General features: G+C 35.9%; 1 protein-coding gene across 11 annotated transcripts in view; it reads left to right on the forward strand.

The window, feature by feature from the left end:
* LOC131930632 (E3 ubiquitin-protein ligase HUWE1) overlaps positions 1-15,554 on the forward strand; it is a 43,706-nt gene extending 28,152 nt beyond the window's left edge. For 8 of the 11 annotated variants that reach the window (XM_059287209.1, XM_059287212.1, XM_059287214.1 and 5 more), the window contains exons 50-81: positions 81-356; positions 662-795; positions 940-1,036; positions 1,228-1,374; positions 1,637-1,761; positions 1,852-1,951; positions 2,434-2,529; positions 2,693-2,876; positions 3,201-3,366; positions 3,479-3,602; positions 3,793-3,950; positions 4,173-4,233; positions 4,351-5,026; positions 5,180-5,394; positions 5,508-5,631; positions 5,753-5,928; positions 6,025-6,254; positions 6,424-6,718; positions 7,799-8,746; positions 9,087-9,440; positions 9,539-9,654; positions 9,740-9,900; positions 9,989-10,123; positions 10,393-10,598; positions 10,745-11,014; positions 11,342-11,563; positions 11,729-11,941; positions 12,067-12,342; positions 12,444-12,820; positions 13,061-13,360; positions 13,460-13,650; positions 14,002-15,554. In XM_059287209.1, coding sequence (XP_059143192.1) covers positions 81-356; positions 662-795; positions 940-1,036; positions 1,228-1,374; positions 1,637-1,761; positions 1,852-1,951; positions 2,434-2,529; positions 2,693-2,876; positions 3,201-3,366; positions 3,479-3,602; positions 3,793-3,950; positions 4,173-4,233; positions 4,351-5,026; positions 5,180-5,394; positions 5,508-5,631; positions 5,753-5,928; positions 6,025-6,254; positions 6,424-6,718; positions 7,799-8,746; positions 9,087-9,440; positions 9,539-9,654; positions 9,740-9,900; positions 9,989-10,123; positions 10,393-10,598; positions 10,745-11,014; positions 11,342-11,563; positions 11,729-11,941; positions 12,067-12,342; positions 12,444-12,820; positions 13,061-13,360; positions 13,460-13,650; positions 14,002-14,104 — 7,256 coding nt within the window. In that variant the 3' untranslated portion in view covers positions 14,105-15,554. The remainder of the gene's footprint in view (positions 1-80; positions 357-661; positions 796-939; positions 1,037-1,227; positions 1,375-1,636; positions 1,762-1,851; positions 1,952-2,433; positions 2,530-2,692; positions 2,877-3,200; positions 3,367-3,478; positions 3,603-3,792; positions 3,951-4,172; positions 4,234-4,350; positions 5,027-5,179; positions 5,395-5,507; positions 5,632-5,752; positions 5,929-6,024; positions 6,255-6,423; positions 6,719-7,798; positions 8,747-9,086; positions 9,441-9,538; positions 9,655-9,739; positions 9,901-9,988; positions 10,124-10,392; positions 10,599-10,744; positions 11,015-11,341; positions 11,564-11,728; positions 11,942-12,066; positions 12,343-12,443; positions 12,821-13,060; positions 13,361-13,459; positions 13,651-14,001) is intronic. The other 3 variants (XM_059287215.1, XM_059287219.1, XM_059287210.1) reach the window with 2 other exon arrangements.
* The last annotated feature ends 4,588 nt before the right edge of the window (positions 15,555-20,142 follow it).

Consider the following 20,142-nt stretch of genomic DNA (forward strand, 5'->3'; position numbering starts at 1 on the left):
TATATTTAATGTTAAAACTTGTTCCTGGAGTAATGTGTTGATACCATTGTAACAAAATACTTTTTTTTATTATTATGAAGGTCAGCAAGTAATGAACAACAACATGATGAAAATCCTGGTTAAAAAGGGAGTGCTAGTTGATCTTGCACGCATTCCTCATAGCTTGGATCTCTCATCACCTTTCTTGGCACCTACCATCAATGCTGTGTTGAAGCCTTTGGAAACACTCTCACGATCTGTGAATTCTCCAGACAAATTTGTTTCCATGAAGAAAAGCAGTGCAGATCACAATACTACAGCACCTGATCAAGGGGGCACAACTACCCAGGTTGTCACAGAGCCTGCTCTCTCTAATGGTAGGATTGAATTTTTATCTCAACCATTACAAATAATAAGCAGTTTTTTGTTAAATACTATTTATGCAAAAGCAGTCTGAGAACAACATATGCTGTTATTAGTAAATGTCAAGTCAAAGACTGCTATATTATTTATTAAGATCTTATTCATTTTGGTGAGGTTTTCCAAACCATCTAAAATATCTTAAAACATTTTGTATATTGTGATACTTGTTTGTCTTTTTTACATGTGGATTTTAGAACTATACATTTTTTATTGGCTTCTGTACCTACTTGCTATAAAAGTGAAACTAATGACTTTTTAGTTGAAATGCCTGCTGCCCCTTCGACAAATGAGATGAACATTACCATTGAAGATGTAACCAATAACCCTGATGCCCAAATAGATTTAGAGACATCTAGTGATCACCAGATAGCAGAACCACAAGTTGTTGGCCAGGTGAGATATGCTGCTGTTGGACTTGTTTTATTTGTCTAGTTATAATACTCATATATTTAGAATATTTAGTTTATCAATACATGATGTTCAGTGTAATCAGTGTTGTGAGTGATGAGACATTGTTTTTGTGAAACTACCTTTCAGGAAGAAGAGTTAGACACAGTCTTGCAGCAAATATTCCAAAGCGAACCAGGTGGTGATCCCGAAGACCAGGTCATATCAGAGATGACTATATCGAATGGTAACTTAATTATGTTATTAACGCTTTTTTGATTTTCTTGATGATGAATTAAAAAGACAAGCATATAGCTGAGTATTTATATATATATGATTATCTTTATATTCTGAAAGACACCATAATTACATTGTTTAGCTCTTTTATTAAAAGTAAATTCCACTTAAAAAAAAATAATGTATTTTATGCATCGTCAGATCCTGCTGGAGGAGAGGAGGACAATGAAATTCTTATTGATGTTGAAGTTGAAGGGGATGAAGATGATTATGAAGGTCATGATTCTCAAATGGTCAGTCAAGTTCTCTCAGATGAGGATGATGAGGGGGATGTTAGAGACCATAGAGGTAAGATATTTGTATCTGTCAAAGTAAAAGTTGAGTAGTATTCTGTATCATTTTTAATTGATCCAACTGATATTTCAACCAACACAACATTAATAAGAATTCTTGAACTAATCACAATTTGATACAAAATTGAGGAAATTATTACCTAATAAGCTGTATTGCTATTGCATCATTTATTATATTTTGCCAGCATAGTTTTGATTGGTGAATTAAAAATGGAAACATGTTTTTAAAGTTCATTGAATACATTTATTGTATGCAGATCGTGATGATAATCAAGATGATGTGTCTGGAGATGAAGAAGACTATGATGAAGCAGATCAAGAAGAAATAGGAGAAGAAGATGACGAAGATGATGAAGAGGACGATGAAGAAGATGATGATGATGTAATTATAACTTTTCATAAATAAAATTTATCGACTATGCATGTTGGTTCTTTAAGAAATTGTTTTATACTATTTAAATGAATATTTTAGGCTTCTGACATTGATGGTGAAGGTGATGATTACCAAGAAATGCGAAATCCCTTTGATACAGATGACTTGGTCTTTCATATGGAAGGCTTTCCATCAGGTGGTAAGTGGTTTTATTATGCGAGCCATATAAATCTATATAGTAATCTTAAATGTAATGCAGTCTGAGAACAACAAATACTAAAATTAGTAAATGTCAAGTCAAAGACTGCTATATTAAATTTAAGAAATAAATTCATTTTGCTGAAGTATCTCTTCAAACAAATTGAAATTTCTTAAAACATTCTTAGTGTATTAAGATATTAAATCTTGTTATACATAAGTAAGGATTAATTTTATGGTATTCTCTCTATGTCAACTTTTCATTAATTTATAGTAACTTGTCTCTCTTCTTCAATTCACAAAACTTAAATTTGAAACAAAAATTTCTACCACTTTTTTACTATAACAGATGCATGACAAACTTTGCTTGACAATATTTAACAGATACAATACTCATAATACCTACTATCTTTGATCACTGTTTTTTCACAACTAAACCCTTTTTTTCTATGAAATAATCTTGACATACAACTGACATTTCAGGAGGTGGCCAACACATTATCTTTAATGATGCTAGCCAAATACAGACCTATCAACTTCCTGTTCATCTACATGATAATGATAATGGAACTGATACATGTAATAATTTTTTGTTGGAGATAAAAATTATTATCATGATAAAATATACTGAAAATTTGCTGTTTATTATTGTTAATTTTGATAATTATGTTCTCTTCAATCTAATTTCTAGTCATTTTAATGTATATGTCGTTAGAGAGTTTATGTAAAGCTTTGTTTCCAGTGCCAAGTATGCCACCTGCACCCAGTAATATAACAAGTACTCATCCATTATTAATGAGACAAGGAGACCCTCACTCTATTCGTGGCCATCGTGGCAGTAGACAGAGGCTGAGAGCTCTTCCAACAGTGCATGTCAATCTGAACTCAACTACCAGGCAGCCCAACACACCAGTTATATTGCAAAGGTAGTCTTACTTTATTTTTTATATTGCAAAATTAAACTGATTAGTTAACTGCCTGTTTCGAATACTTCATTAAATATGTAATGAATAGTTCTTCAGAATTAAGTGATTTGTTAAATTCAGAATTTTATATTTTTCAGTTTGGCTTCTTATTAGCTCCATAAAATGTTATAAATAATGTTGATTAAATTTATTCAACCAAGATTTCATTTTCAGTCTTAAAACTAACTCTTAAGTTAATTGTAAATTGAAACATAAATTGCCTTTTTTTTTTTTTTTTGAAGGTTATAGTCAGTTATATGCATCCATTCCATTTCCATTCTTTAGATTACTTGGCCCTGCTTCTGCAGCAGAAATTCTACAGCTGACTAGTACTCTGAGTAATGCTCAAAGTGCTGGAGGATCAGGACCCACCAGGGTAGTGCTAGCTGGAGATAATTTCCCTGTCATACAAAGAGGTCCAGATGATGATTTGTTTGAGGAATTGTTTCAGGTGCTTTTTCAAAGATTATTTTTATTTAGAAAGTTTAAGCTTCTTTGTGTAAGGTTAATTTTATTTCTCTTGTCATATAGAATATAAAGAATAGCATTGTTTTATTCCACAGGACCCATACTCTGATGGTGGTTCATCAGGTACTGGGGCTTTATCATGTATTCCCTCAACATTAACTAGGTGGACAGAAGAAACAAAAGTCCTAGATGGTGATGGGGTCCATGATCTTGTCATGAGTAAGTACTTGTCATGTATTGGTCTGAAATATTTATCAATAAAAAATCAATACATGTTGGTAATTTTATCTGAGGGTTTTAAGCAACATAAAAATTGTTCAATTTTTATCAAATAGGTTCTGACATTCCTGAAAAGTTTTGTATTAAAATGTTTTGCTAACTTTGTTTTAAAAAATTGTTTTTTTTTTAGTTTTGAAGCCACCTCTTATTGAAGAGTTAGTTAAAAGAAGAGATGAGGAATTAGCAGAAAGAAAAGAGAAGAGGAAAAAAACTGCTGAGGCTTCAGGATTAACAGATGATAAAAAGAAAGATGAACTGAAGAATTTGGCTAGCAGCAGTTCTGCCGGGGTACATTTCAAGTTCTTACTTACGTTTTATTTAGATAATAAGCATTCAAGCATCCATGTATAATATTAGGCGTTGTAATTTAGACATTTTAAAAGAATGTTAACATATTTATAGTGACTTCGTGTAGAAAACTTGCACATATTTAACATCTATTTAAAAAGTTAAAAGACATTTTTTTGTAATTCTTCAGTCAGTGTGTTATTAAAAAATATTTCTTTACAGTCGATTAATGCAATCCCATGCAATGGATCTGTTTCAAATACAGAAAACAGTGCAAGTCAAGGTAAGACATAAAGATGTTAATTTTCAACACAAGCTTTTTTAAATGAAACAGTTTTGCTGTTTTGTGTTCTCGCTCTCCGTTATTCATCCTTCTAACACATTTTATTTTTTAAACCAGCCGCAGAAATGCTAGCCTCAGCCATGGTAGAACAAGTATTTTCTCCAATGGTGACAAGCTCAATGTCAGGTCTGTCACAGCCAGCTGCCACAGCTGCTACAACAGCTGCTGGCTCAGCCAATGCCATGTTTACAAGCATAGATTTACCTTCTCTGTCGCCCAGCGCAGAGCACAGGCAAACCACGGAGTCATCATCTGTTCAGCCTAGCCCCAGACAATTCCAGCCTGAAATACCAAATCCTGGAGGTCTGACATCTTTCTCCTCTCAGTCCCAGCTCATTCCCAGTGTGATATCAACACAAGCAAGCAGTGTATCTACAGCACTTCCACAGTTTGCTGATATGTCAGCTAGCATTGGGACCAGCTCATTTAGCTCAGTTATGCCTGGCTTATTTCATCCTCTGCCTTCATTAGTGGCAAGTGCTGGGAATCCACAGCTGATTGACACTCCCTCACTTGAAGGATGGGCTGTGGGTATCGCACCCCCAAGAGATGAAACAAGACCCACAGCTAATCCAATCCAAGGTTCAATGATCAGCCAGCTTTTGGACAGTATTATGGCTGACCAACCTTATACTTCAAGCAACAGTAGCACAACAACAACACCTTCCTTTTCATCATCTTTGGCTCAAGGACTACCTTTCCACACAAGTCCTCGCCCTCCCATGCATGTCAGGTTTGTCAAATGTTCTTCACATTTTATTTTCATTATTTTTAGTATGTTACATTCAAACAAACTGAATATCAGTTTAGACATAAATAGTTCTGCACCCATTTTTTTATGTATAGAAAAATCAAAATATTTAATGCATTATTTGTTTCCTTTCAGACATATTCCATGGCCTCCTGATGGTCATTTCACTGTGCCACCTCCTCATTTCTTTTTAAGCTCAGCTCATGACCCAACTATACAAGCAACAACTACTGCAGCTTCAACCAATCCACAGCAAAGATTTACATCTGGGTTATCAACATCTCCCATGTCTTTTTCTCAATCTGTTGCTTCAAACTCAAATAGACAAAGTCCAGCACTTAATGAAGCTTGTAAGTTAAAAATGGAAGTTTAACAGTAGTAGCTTAATAAATGTACACATAACAAGACCTGAACTATGTAAAAACACTCTAAAAATTAAACTTACGTTATTTTTTTTTTATAGCTCTAATGGGGGAGAACAGAGCTTTACCATCCACAAATCCTGCTTCATCATTATGTGGTAGCCTTGACCTAACTCAGGACCTGTCTAGTATTCTCTCACCTCAAAGCACTCAGCCTGGTTACAGGTTAGTCTTATGCTAAAATATACTCATGTACTAATGTGAGTTAATAGTTAATGCTACAATTGTTCAAAATAAATTAACTAAATCCATTTCATTGTTGTTTTTTTCCTTGCATCTGAAACAGTAGTGGAGTCACAGGAGCTACACCCCCACTCAGCAACCTGACTTTTGTGACAACTACTGCACCATTCATTGTCTCAACCACAGCACCAACTGTTTCAGGAGGAATTGGTGAAGTGTCTTTGGTCAGCAGTGGAGCCAACTCAACTTCTACAGCACAACAAGGAGGATCCAGCACTGGTAATACGATTTACTGAATGGAAGAGGGAAAACTCATGTGTACTTCATGCTTCTAAGTGTTCTTGTAACTAACTTAATATTTAAATTTATTTTTAGACCCTGAACTACCAGAAGGTGTGGATCCTTCGTTTTTAGCAGCATTACCTGAACATATCAGGCAAGAGGTGATCTCTGAGCAGTTACGACTTCAGAGAATCAGACGGCGAGCTCAAGAACAAGCTCAACAAAGTGTCTCTGCTAATGAATCTGGAGGAAATGAAAGTAGCACTGCTATGGAAGTCAACCCTGAGTTCTTAGCTGCTCTTCCACCAGCTATCCAAGAAGAGGTAAGTGTTTTGGGTTGAGTCACTATTATTCTACATTATATTTATTAAAAAGGATTTTTTGTCAGGTAAATTGTTTTACTTTTCACTATATTATATATATATATATATATATATATAATGCTATAATGTATAACTAATGCTTAAGAGGAAATGATTGGAATCCCTTCAGGTTTTAGCACAACAAAGAGCAGAACAAGCAAGAATGGCTGCCCTGCAGCAAAATGCGGCTAACCCAGATTTACCTGTTGATCCGGCCACTTTCTTCTCAACGCTGTCCACTTCCCTTAGACAGCAGGTACTTTCTGACATGGATGATAGCATGCTGGCTGTACTACCTCCTGAACTTGCAGCTGAGGCACAGGAGCTACGCAGGGACATGGAGGAAAGACACCGGCGTTTACTCCAGGAACGTCTTTTTGCTCAGGCTGGTGCGGCTTCAATCTCAGCTATTCTCAGGCACTCCGGTTAGGCCTTTGTAGTTCTCCCTCCCCCAAATTAAGCTGCTTGAAATTCTACTTTATAACAAACACCCTACTCATAGTTTACTAGTAATATGCTAACAGCTTGTTTTTTTTTTAAGTTGCATTCACTTTTAGCTACTAATTCTTTCAAAAAAGGAATTCACTTAATCTTGTTTTCTAAAGTAACATTTTAAATTGATTGTTCCAAGTGTATGTGATTTATTCTAGGGAATCTTTTAAAATTTCAATAATTTATAAAGTCGTTGTGTTTATGGACAAAATTTGAACAGAAATTTATACTTGTCACAAATATTTTAAAAATCTCTAAATAAAAGGAAAATTGCAAATAATTTCGACATCTCTTGAAAATCTTAGAAAAGCTCTTTAAACCATATGTTATCAACTGAATTATATTAAAAATTCCACTATAGATTCAGTTGCTAAATATGTGATGTACTGATTAGCTGCACATTTAATAAACACACATATTGCTTTTTTTTTACCCCAATATTTGCTTTTATCACAATTTAGTCTTAAACTTAGAGCTGATTTTTTAAATCACTTGTTTAAAAACTTCTATATATTCTTCGTTCGAGTCCAATTGGAGATTATGATGCTCTCTTCTGGTCAGTCCTAAAAATACCCAAGAGAGCAGTATTTTACAATCAAGCATGTTTCTAAAATCCATTAGCTGAAAAACATTTCTTGTATTTTTGAGCTTTAAATTTTGCAGTTCTTATTGCATTTCTAAAATCTACTAAAAAACTATGCTTGAAGCATTAAAAAATATCTTTTTAACTGAAGTAACTCTTGTTTTAAACTTTACTATAAAAACTTCTATCATGATTTGCCTACATCTAGCCTTGAAAAAAAAAATTAGCACGCTGACAAAGTTAAAATGCAATCACTTGTGCTTGCTATTATTTAGTTTAGACAAGTTTATTTAATAATATAATTGCTTGTTTTTTATTCGCTAATTTTAAATGGAATTTTAAGACTAAAAGTTAAAAGCTCCACATTGAATTAGTCTAATTGAATATGATTAAAGATTAATTTGTAAAAATAAAATTTATTTTGTTTCAGGTCTAGCTGGTCGACTTGGTACAAGGTATGCCATTCGTGCAGCACCTAGACACAATCAGTGGTCGTTTGGTGGTAGTCGTCTTAATCCAGCTCCAACAGGGACCTCTAACCCCACAAAAGTTAAGGGTAGATTTATGTTGGATGCAGAAGCTTTAACATGCCTTTTAGTTTTATTATTTATTGATGAGCCTAAATTAAACACAACGCGTTTACATAGGGTTCTGAGAAATCTGTGTTACCATGGACCCACTAGGGCTTGGCTTATTCGGGCCCTTTTGTCAATAGTACAGAAGGCAGGTGATAGCAATACTCATTTGACTAGCAACTTGTGTGTGGAAGGGAACACTAAGGACAAAGGAAAAGGGAAGAAATCTGCATTATCTTCTCTAACAAGCTCTCCAGCAATGTCACTGTCATCATTTGACACTCAAGTTTCTATGCAATCAGAAAGTGCAAGTGCACCAAACCTATCCCACCCATTAGGCATTGGTGCTACCACCCCTGTTGGTTCAGGTGCTGGGGGCTACTGGTTGTCGATAAGTCTTGAAGCAGCACTTGGTTGTAGAGCCAATGTCTTTCAAATACACAGGACCTCGGGTAAAAAATTGAGCAGCTCAGCCCCTGCTCATGTCAGTATTCACCCGCAGGCTGCTCCTGTGGTCTGCAGGCATGCTTTAGATACACTAATATCTCTGGCCAAAGTTTTCCCAACTTATTTCCTACCTGCTGGAAAAGTGAAGGAAGTCAATAAGTGTGAGGCAGGGGAGGAGTCTGAGCTTGGCAGCTGCAAGAAATCCACGTCTGTAGGCCAACCTGCTGCATCACAATCTAGTCCAAAGTCAGCTAAGCCGGCTGAAACACCGTCACGCCATGAAATTAAACAAGACAATGACTTCTGGAGCATTCTTGTGAGGTTGGATAGCACTTCAGGAAAGAGCAAGGGTAAAGGTAAGGATTATTAGAATTTTGTTTCAGTGCAAGAAAAAATATAAATCTGTATGTCACAATCTTAAACTTTAGTTTTACTAGAATGGACTTAATGGATTATGCTTTTGTATTTAAAAAACATTCAATTTTAGTCAACTGAATGCACTCGTTACATGATTAACCCACACTCTTAATTAATAAAAAAAATATTGTTACTTATTCTAACCATACGTTTTAAATTATCTGGATTTAAATTAAATTTCTTACTGTTTATTAAAAGTATAGGTTGTTCCTTTCTAGCAATAATATTTTACAAATGTTGAGTTTTATCACTGATGTCCATTTTATTTTCTTGATAAAGGTGTACAGCGAAGTCACAGTGGTGTGACATCAGAATCGGAAATGTTAGTGACCGATTACGCTGCCAGTGCACTTGGACAACTCATGTCTATGCTAAACCACCCAGTTGTAAGGAGGAGCCAGCTGTTGACTGATCGTCTTCTCAGGCTGTTGGGTCTCATTTCTGTTAGTTTACCAGACAGCAGTCGCCAATCCACCACAGCAACTACTACAACTACAACATCTGTGGCCAGGGCATCAACAGCTGTGACGGTTACATCAGCTACTACAGCACCTACATTAACAACTGCCCCTGTCACATCAGCAGGACCCACACCAGTCACCACACAAGAACCAGTGCCAGCAGCAAGTCCAGGTAAGCTATTTTACCTTTATATGCCATCTGGACCAAACCAGTATCATGCGCATTTTGCTTATGTCAAATTATAAAAAAAAAACATCTAAATTAAACAGGGCTTTCAACAAGTGGTCAGGAGAGTAAGAAGAAAGATGAACTCCTTACCATTGAAACTGAATTAGAGGAGGATGAAGCTCCAATATTATATAATCAACTCAAGTTGGCTGTTGAGGTAAACACATTTTTTTTTTTAAATTATTTTTGTACAAAACTGATCATGATTTTAAAAATTCTTAATTCACACTCAAAAAATCTAGGTACTTACTTCTAAGTCCTGCTCAGAAGAAGGTCTTGAAGATGCTACTAATCTTCTCTTACAATTGTCTTGGGCCAACACAGCCACACGTGCAGCTGTCCTGGAGTTACTTTTGTCTGGTGCTAGACAGCTTGGCATGACTGTGTGTAGTCATATTAACAGGTTGGTAGACCACAATTTTTTTCTTGACTTGTTGCTATTCAACATCTGGTTAAGGGCTAAAGCATTATACTTTTTCTTTGAACATCAGTTTGTTGGAACAGCTGAGAGATTTAAATCTGAAGTTGGGGATTGATCTGATGGATGATGAAAACAGTAGTGATACAACAGCAGGGTCTGGGTCTTCTGGGGCCTCACAGCCTGGTAAAGGAATTCTACAAGATAGGTAAAGCTAATTCTTTTAAAAACCCCATTACTAGTGTGTTTACTAGAGTATCCTAAGTTAAATACTCAACATTTATCAATGCATGTTTTGTGTTCATTCATAGTTGTTGAGGAGGTGGCAGTTTTCTAATAAGTGTAACAATGTTTATGTAGCAGTTGTTGGTTGCACTACCCCATCTATTCTGGATCAGAACTTGGCATATTTTATGTTTTGGAAATTGGAATTGTCTGGCATTGTATAATGTTAACAATCTAAAAATATCTTGCCAGGTTTTCAAGTGGTGCTAGCATTGTTGTCTCTGCACCTGCAAGGCTCAAAACTGGCCGTGAACTGCAGCTTCCATCCATGTCACAGCTGACCAGCAAGACATCTGGGCAGCAGTTTTTCCTCAGGATCCTCAAAGTTATCATTCAGCTCCGTGATGCTGCAAGGACTGCAGGCAACAAGCATAAAAAGCCTGTTGGTCGAGGCAGAGGTGAACGCTGCAGAAATTTACATCTCACTTTCATATATTATCTGGTCATTTTGTTGATATCCTACATTCTTTTAATCGCTGACTAAATATTGTGAAGTTGATATTTTATCTTAATCACCTGCTGACCCAACGTTACTTTTCCTCAGGTCGCTCAGGCTTTGAACAGATTCATGCTATTTTAAATTCTGTGGTTAATGACGATGATTTTCTCAACCTGTTTGGTGATAACCAAATGTTGCCAGAGCCTCCTAATGTTGTGGCTCAACTTGCTGGACGAACAGCTTCTACCACAACCAATAGATCCTCTATTCCAGACGGACCAACAGTTAGCCAGTCTCAGGCCAGCCAAGGACAGGAAGAGATATCTAGGGCAGCTGAAGTACCCATGGAAGTTGATTCTTTGGCTACTGCTACAGGTAAATGCCATATTTAAAAAAAAATTGTGACTGTTTTTAAACTTATACCCAGAAAAGTGCCACAAATTTTGCTGAAAAAGTTCTTGCCATTGAGTTTTAGTATAATACAGAACCATTTTAGTATTTTGCTATAAATTTTATTAAAACTTAAGCTTTTAGTCATTTTTTTCTTTATACTAAAAAGAAATAGACATAAAAGTTTATAACATAACCTGAAAAGAAAAATAAATGAAACATAAATGTACTTTTGGTATGAGACTAGTAAGATATGTTTGAGCTGTAACAATATGAAAATCTAAACATGGGATCCAATGTTGTTAACACTAGGAGGTGCTGCTACTGACAGTGATGGTAAAGTGTCAGAAACTGTGTCCTCTATGACCCAAGTGAGTGGCTCCACAACCTTACCTCGTCTCAGTGAACAGCTGGGCCTGGAAGAACTGTGGAACACTCTAGGTTACTGTCTGGCAGAACTGGCTCGCACACCAGATCACCATGCTGTCCTTATATTGCAACCAGCAGTTGAAGCTTTTTTCATCGTTCATGCTGGTGAGTACTTAACTATTGTTATTAGAAATCATAAATTATTTCGGGAGGGTTGGGGGATGTTTTGTTTTTCATCAAACAATTTAATTTTTTATTTAATTTATTTATATTTATAGATACGTGGTTTCCACATTGAATATTTAAGAAAAGTGTTTGGTCATATTTTAGGTGAGAAGAGCAGCAAGCCGAGTGAACAGCCTCTAGCTAGACGAGAAGATCAGCTGGCCCATCTAAACATGGAGATGGCACCACCCAGTCCCTCCCCTGGTCCTTCATCTGCTGAAGGACCTTTATCTCTCCTAGCAAGGGATAACTCAGGAATAGCTATGGCTTCAATTACACACCTTCCACCTGATACTCAAAAGTTCCTCAAGTTTGCAGGTTTGTTTTCCATGCAGTTTGTGAAAACATTCTTTCTGATGTATTTTGGTGAAGTTTTTAAAAAGATATGGAAAAATCCATTTAAAAATATGACTACCGTTAAAAAATGAAATTAAATATTTCAGAGACACATCGAACAGTTTTAAACCAAATTTTGAGGCAGTCAACTCTTCCTCTTGCTGAAGGACCCTTCTCTGTTTTAGTGGATTATACTAGAATATTAGACTTTGATGTCAAGAGAAGATACTTTAGGCAGGAACTTGAGCGCATGAATGAAGGCGCACGGAGAGAGGATTTACCTGTGCATGTTCGCAGATCTAATGTTTTTGAAGATTCTTTTAGGGAATTGTTCAGGCGGACACCAGAGGAATGGAAGCAAAGATTTTACATTGTTTTTGAAGGTACTTGCAATGGAAACAGAATTTTATACATTAGTATTAGTTTTTAGCTTGTTTTTATATTTTCCCCTAGTTTTTACTGACTGTGTTTTCTCTTTGATTAGGTGAAGAAGGTCAAGATGCTGGAGGGCTTCTTAGAGAGTGGTACATAATCATCTCTCACGAGATCTTCAACCAAAACTATGCACTCTTCCTGACATCCCCTGGTGACCGGGTCACCTACAGCATCAACCCATCCTCCCATTGCAACAGCAACCACCTCAGCTACTTCAAGTTTGTTGGCCGGATCATTGCTAAAGCAGTATATGACAACAAGCTGCTGGACTGCTACTTCACCCGGTCCTTTTACAAGCACATGCTAGGGCTGGCTGTCAAGTACACTGACATGGAGAGCGAGGATTACTCATTCTATCAAGGCCTTGTATTCCTGCTGGAGAACAATGTCACTGATTTGGGTTATGATATCTTCTTTAGTACAGAGGTAATGATTCCTAATTTCTAAAATCTTCTTTACAGCTGTTATTTGTTCTAATATCTTTCTCAGCTTATTTTTGTTTGAACTATATTATAGAAATTTCTCCATTTAAAAATATTTTTTTATTGTCAGTTTTTTTTTAGATTTGATTACAATAGAATATCTGATATATTTTTGAAAAATTCAAAAATTACATATATCAGGTTTAGAAGATGCTTATAAAAAATGTGTGAACCTGTTTCACAGATTCAAGAGTTTGGTGTGACAGAAACTCGAGAACTTATCCCCAATGGATCAAATGTCCTTGTTACTGATGAAAATAAACGGGAGTATGTTAAGCTTGTATGCCAGATGAAGATGACTGGTGCCATTAGACAGCAGCTCAATGCATTTTTGGAAGGCTTCTATGATATTATCCCTAAGAAGCTGGTCTCAATATTTACTGAACAAGAACTTGAACTGTTGATATCTGGATTGCCCACTATAGATATTGATGATTTGAAGGCTAACACTGAGTACCATAAGTATCAGGCAACAAGCTTGCAGGTATGGTTTCGATTTGTTGGTTTTTAGCACTTTTTAATGTAAGCAATTTATAGTTTACATTAACTGATTTTGATAAATGATGTCTTAATTGTCCTGCAGATCCAGTGGTTCTGGAGAGCTTTACGTTCCTTTGATCAGGCAGAGAGAGCCAACTTCTTGCAGTTTGTCACTGGTACTTCCAAAGTGCCATTGGGTGGCTTTGGTAACTTGGAAGGAATGAATGGCACCCAAAAGTTCCAGATCCACAGAGATGATAGATCTACAGATCGCCTACCATCAGCCCACACTTGGTAAGTACTAGAGTAATGTAATAGGTCATGTATCTCTTAAGACTTGACAATCTGGATGTTAGCTGAAGTACAGTTCATTTTTCTTTGTAAAAAAGATCTGGTCATTACTAAATGGCCAGCTACATTTTGTTTCCCCTGTCTTTAAAAGTACCTTCCATCAGTGTTATGGACTAAGGATGTCCTACAGATAAGTCCTCAAGAAATGTAATAAAACACTGTAATGAGACAATAATGTTAGCAGTTAGGTGCTCTACCAGTAGCACATTGTTAAACTATTCTTAAGTTAGATTAGTATACTGAACATGCTAAAAGTGTTGAGTAAAGCTGTAATGAACTGTTTGTTTTCCTCAGCTTTAACCAATTGGATCTCCCAGCCTATGAAACCTACGACAAGTTAAGGAAGATGTTGCTGTTGGCTATAAGTGAATGTTCTGAAGGTTTTGGTTTAGCTTAAAATGGTGTAGTTTGTTGTTAGCGTTAGTGCTAGAGCTGGCTGGACTACAGAGAGAAATCACTTTGTGTCTCCCTGGTGTACATGTTGAAAAAGAAAATACATTTCATGACCTGTCAGTTGTAAGGATGGATGTTCACTGTGGGTGTTGTGTGATCATCATCATTGTTCTTATTCTAAGGAATTTTTTGCTGATACTTATCAACAGGTTAGAAATTAATTTCCAAATTATTTTTAAACTATAAAATTTATTACTGGCATTCACAAGTCGTTACTGAGAAGACTCAGAACTATACATAAACTGTTGACAAGCATAGCTTAATATTGTTGTTTGTATATAGTAGAGGTTTTTTTTTTTAATTAATCACGTTGACTCACTAATGCTTTTTTTCTTTACATAATAATACAAGTTAAATTCTGCTTCTTCTGTAATGTTATACATAAAATAAGAATTACAGTTGTTTGCTTTTTGTTTTCAGGTTTTGAACATAGTTTGAAAGTTAATCATTGTTAAACAAGTTAGAATTATGTATTGTTTATCATTGGGGCATTGTATAGCCTGATTCAATTTTCACTCCCATGGTGATCAGTCACAACCAATTCATGTCAAGCCTTTCGTATTGTAGGTTGTGTATTGTCATATCATCTCATTCATGTTTTTGATTTGAACCAGGCCTCTGGAGCAGGAAGTAATATTGACCCCTTTTATTTATTTTCTCATTTGTCCACATTTAAGTTTGATATAAATAATGTCCACCTTACATTTTCAACTGATTGATGCATTTTTAAAGCCAGACTGGGAAATATAGTTGTTTATTAGCTTGGTAAAAACTTGCCCCCATATTAACTGCTCCCTGCTTTGATGCAGTTGAGTCAATAAGGACAGTGCTTGTTTAAAATTTATCACTGTTGGACCTGGGGAGCAGAGCTGGTCCTAGACCTAGTGGTCAGTTTATTTGTGGGCATCTCAAATCTGGTCTGGGGTCATGTGCTCATTTAGAATGTGTCTGGTCAACAGTGTGTTTTTATCATCCATTGCGCTAAGTGTGTGTCCTGTTTGCAGGTATTGTTTCTCGCTGTGGTGTTGTGCATTCCATTTTATTTTCATCGCCTCGTTTATTGCCATTTGATAGTTCATTTTTGTTTTGACTTTTGAACAATATTGAGAAACATGTTGAAATTTGTATAATGTACAGTTTTTCTCTCTAGTATTGTTTCTGTATGGAATATGAAGTGTTTTCTCCCCCTAAATGAACCTGAGTTGAAAAAAGTAAAGTGGTTTTATTTTGATTTAAAAAAATGATTTAATATACATGTGTAGGAATGATCTATCTAAGCTGTTTAGACCAGAATTTTGTGGTTGGGTGTATGAGGTTTGATCCATACCCTTCAATGTTAGGGCTCTATGATGGTGATTTTTTTTTTCAAACTTAAATAAAGACAATTTTATCCACATGTTTGTTTTGTCTTCCTGAGTTTGGAAAATATGTGCTCCTCCCAAGATTTTCTGCATGCTCGTTTGTTTGGGGTAAAATGGAGTGAGGAAAGTACTTGATTACATCGTTTTCATCGGTATTGATATATATTTAAATTAAAATAATTGTTTTATAATCTTTATGCCTTTGTGAAAATAGAAAGCTAAAGTTTAAATTGTTACACCAACAAGATTGACTGGATTAAAATATAGAACACAGTACTATTCAAGTGAATGCCAATAGGTTTACATGTGCTTGTAATTCCACCTTTAACTTCATCACGTTTTGTTCTGTTTCACTGCTGTAGTTGAGTCCTGGAACATCATGGTCCAATAAAAATGATCATTTCTTTAACCTAGTTTTGTTTATTTAAACCGTTGTAAAGTACAAGTAAAGAGCAAAACGTGATACCCGTCTGAGGTATTAAGAAAAACCAACCTATAGTAGGCCTACTGATGCTGGTCAACCTCTACTCCTCCCTGTTATTTCCTGCTCGTTTCAGGATGACCTTAGTACCTGTCTCCTCTTCTCCATGTTGGTACCCCTCCCACCTGGCAGATGAAGTAGAGTTCACCTGTTTGTGACCTCAATTGAAAGGGTAGCATAGTCAGGACTAGACGCCTTAATACTACCCTTCTCGTCAGTCAGATACCCATCAGAGCTGGGTGCACTCAGGGACTCTACTACCCACGAACCGAACATAGGGGTTATGTCATTGACTCCACCGTTGTACCACGCCGTTCTTTTTGCTTTTGTAATATCAATCCCTAGAGCGGATAACTTGAAGCAAAAAAAACCTTAGTGGAGAGAAATTAGTTATCAATATATTAGAAACCATTTTTTTTTCACAAGGTGAATTAAAACAATATTTCTCAAATCGACGGACAGCTTAAGGACACATTTAAAAATAACTGACCGGTAGGAACAAAAAAGTGATTGCACTCTGCGACCCCAACACGTTGAAAAATTTAGGAAGAATAACTTGGTGTAGCCTGTTGTAGAATATTCAAGCAACTTGTGTCATGTGTGTGCAACTCATTTTTCCCCTCAATCATAACGCATGCAGGGGAGATTAGATCAGCAGAGTTATGCCCCGTCGCCATTGTTCTAGATGCAATTTTAATGTCGTAAATGCTGGGATTTAAGGTTCGTCCAAAATGACGTCACGCCTTTTCTTAAACGCCCCCCCCCCCCCTCCCTCCTTAAACAAATAGACATATTTTACTTAACTAGTATAACAGTTCCCCAAATGAAATTTAAAGGAGTGATTTCTTTCTAAAATAGTAGTCAACAATTGATTTACTGGTAATTTTTTTTAAATTATAATTTTTAAGAAGTTATTAAAAAAAAAGAAATGACCTCATAAATTCAGTCAGAAAAGTTATCTTTTAAAATGGGTAGAATATTCTACGTTTCTGACGACCCCCCCCCCCCCCCTCCATCTCCCACGACTCTAGAAGGAGTACGTTTTTAGAAAATGGCCTACTAAAGAATACGTTAAAAACAAAAGAATGTGTCACACTTCCCCACTATTTAAAACCGCTTTTAAACTCTTCAATAAAATGCTTGAATTGCGATAAAAAAACCAGTTCGTCTGCAAATCTTCGATCTAGAACGGAACCCACGCCCCAGGCTCGGCAGTTAAAAATTGGGAACTAATTCCCAACACCACACCCAAACAACAGCAGGCCACTACAATAGCGTAATTGATGACTACGCTCCACTACTGGTAAACGAAGCTCCGTTCATCCGCGGGAAAACATGACTGGCGATCGATAGTTTCACTTCTGCTCCAAAAGCCAATCAGTCAGAATTTAATTATATACCAAGTCAGTGTTGGGAGCGAGTTGATTGGTGAACACAGTATCGATTAGGTGACTACTGCAGTGTCACCATTCAGACTGGTGACTACAGACTACTGCAGCTCGCCAAAAACATGCCGTGGTGGATAAAAAACTAAATATATAAATTAGTCATGTGTTTAAAATAATTAGTCATCTGTTTTTTTATGTCCTTATAGCGTCATTTGATCTTTAGGACATATCATTCAGATATGATTGAACACTAGATTTAAATACTTAAAACTGTATTATTGTATTGGGTATCTAGTTCGGTTGTCTTTAAATTTTAAATGAAGGGTGTGTTAAGAACCAAGTAATTAAATTAAGCTAGCGATTAGATAAACTATAATACAACGAATGGATATATGGATAAAATATATATGAAATGATTGGACCTGGGGATGCAATAGGTATGGATTGACTTTTAGGTAAAGTAGCTATGAGATGAATAACCTTTAGGTAAACTAGCTATGAGATGATTAACCTTTAGGTAAAGTAGCTATGAGATGAGTAACCTTTAAGTACACTAGCTATGAGATGATTAACCTTTAGGTAAAGTAACTATGAGTTGCATTGATCTTAAGATGAAGTTTACATTAAATAAATGGACCTTTAGATGATCCAGCTATGAGATAGATCAATAGACCTTTAGCTACGAGATGAACTGTGCTTTGGGTGAACTAGGTATGAAATGAGTGGGTCTTTAGATGAACTGGCTATGAGATGGATGGACCTTTACACATGAGCTACACATAAAATGAATGAAACACTACATGAAATAACAACGAGATGAACCGTGTTTTTGATGAGTTAGGTATGAAATGAAAAGGGAGACAAACACGTCTCACTTACTATAGCTACCTTACCATGTTTCCTGTACTAAATCATTACTAAATAATTATCATTAAAAAAGTTTTAAAAAACCCACGGTACCGAACCTTGTTTTCATCAAATTACAATGACTGGGTTGTCCCCTTTTCCCACGTTTTTGGTACAATTATATAGTGGTCTAAAATTATCAATAAAATGTTTACATGGATCAATTTAGTAATAATAACAATTGAATATTCTATTGTCATCGGAAACAAAGCTTCCCTGTAAAAATTTCAGCGCGCTAGCTAACTGGGAAGTGCCCGAAATTTCGATCGCAAGATTTGATTGGAGAACCAAACAAACAAACAGACGCGAAAGCAAGTTAAAGTAAACGTGGGAAAAAATGTCCTATCAGTCTTTAATCCGAAACTCATGTGTTAATCTCATTTTTTTTCTGTAGCAAATATTACTTAAAACACTTTCAGTAGAGCTTAGGCCTTGTAACAAATACAACTCCTTGCAACGTAGGCCTTAACACATGTCCCTTTTGGGCGTAGTCTTTAACAAATACATGCCCTCTTGGTTGAACGTAAGCCTTAAATACACTTTATTCCAGTGGAGAGTATACCTTAACCACAACACATCTTTTAATTGAGCGTAGCTGTTATTGTTAACAAATACGTGTCTTATTTGTTTAGAGTAGGACATAAATACGTAAGCGCCTCGTGGAAATATGCTTAATTATACATTGAGTGTAACCGTACGTAAACAAATACATGCCCTTATATAGTCCATAACAGACACTCTCCGTGCTACTTGATAGAAAAATTAGTTTTGAATAACAAAAATTGAATAACAAAATAGTTTTTTCAGTTAATGCGAGAGGTTTTTTTCACATCTGATGTCAATCCACGATAAATTAAAAAAAAAAACCCACACCAAAACCCAGTGACATGGTTTGCAGACATCCACATCAAATATTTATTTATTAAACACGATGTTGTGTTGACAGCAAGGGAGTGATCAAAATCAATTTTTTAAGCTTATTTTCATACAGCAGGCATTAATATTTAATTCCTGGCCACAGCAGTCTCATAATTGATGCTATCTGTAATTGAGATCTGAGTCGGTTGCACTGACGGCATGAGCACATATTTCATGTTGGAGATAACATAATCTACACATGGACAGATGCAGACCATCAAGAACATAAGCAACACATACACACACAAACATATTCGTCATTAAAAAAAAGTAATTCATCGTCAGATACATTTATACACTTTTCTACACGGTCGTTTATGATGTTAATTATTATATCACACTTATTTTTAAATTCAGTATGTACATTATTACTTACTATTTACCATTTAGTAAGTGTTTAAAATCATCGTACACCTAGCAGAAAAAACCTTTCGTCAGCTACTGCTTGACTAGAGATAGTGGAATAGAATATTTTTAATTGGGTGCATTTTGTCCGAGTCTAAAGAGCAAGACTTTTGTTTCATTAGGTATTTTTAAAACGAAGAGCCTAAGAAGAGACTATAACACTAATAAATAACAGTTACCTCCCATATTATTGCAAGTAATTGAAGAAACGACGGTTGCCTCCCTGTCAACACATTCATCTTGCCAGATTTTAGAGCATTTATAGAGACATTTTCTTTTACAATAGGGGCAGCTACAACAATTCCTACGCTGCTGACAAATTAATGTCTATTTCCCACCCTATCGTAAGGTAAATTACCTTTTACTTCCTTTATCTCTTTGGGCCTGTATATCACCTGCATCTTTTGAACGAATCCTGTCTGTACAAGTGGATTTCTGATGTCATTGAGCTGTGACTAGTGCGTTAGCCCAGGGTGTCATCCCCCTCCGCCGATTATAAATTACATGTACACACACACACACA

This window comes from Physella acuta, unplaced genomic scaffold (assembly GCF_028476545.2).
Source record: "Physella acuta isolate Inbredline_101_S28 unplaced genomic scaffold, ASM2847654v3 ptg001810l, whole genome shotgun sequence".
Classification (NCBI taxonomy): domain Eukaryota; kingdom Metazoa; phylum Mollusca; class Gastropoda; family Physidae; genus Physella; species Physella acuta.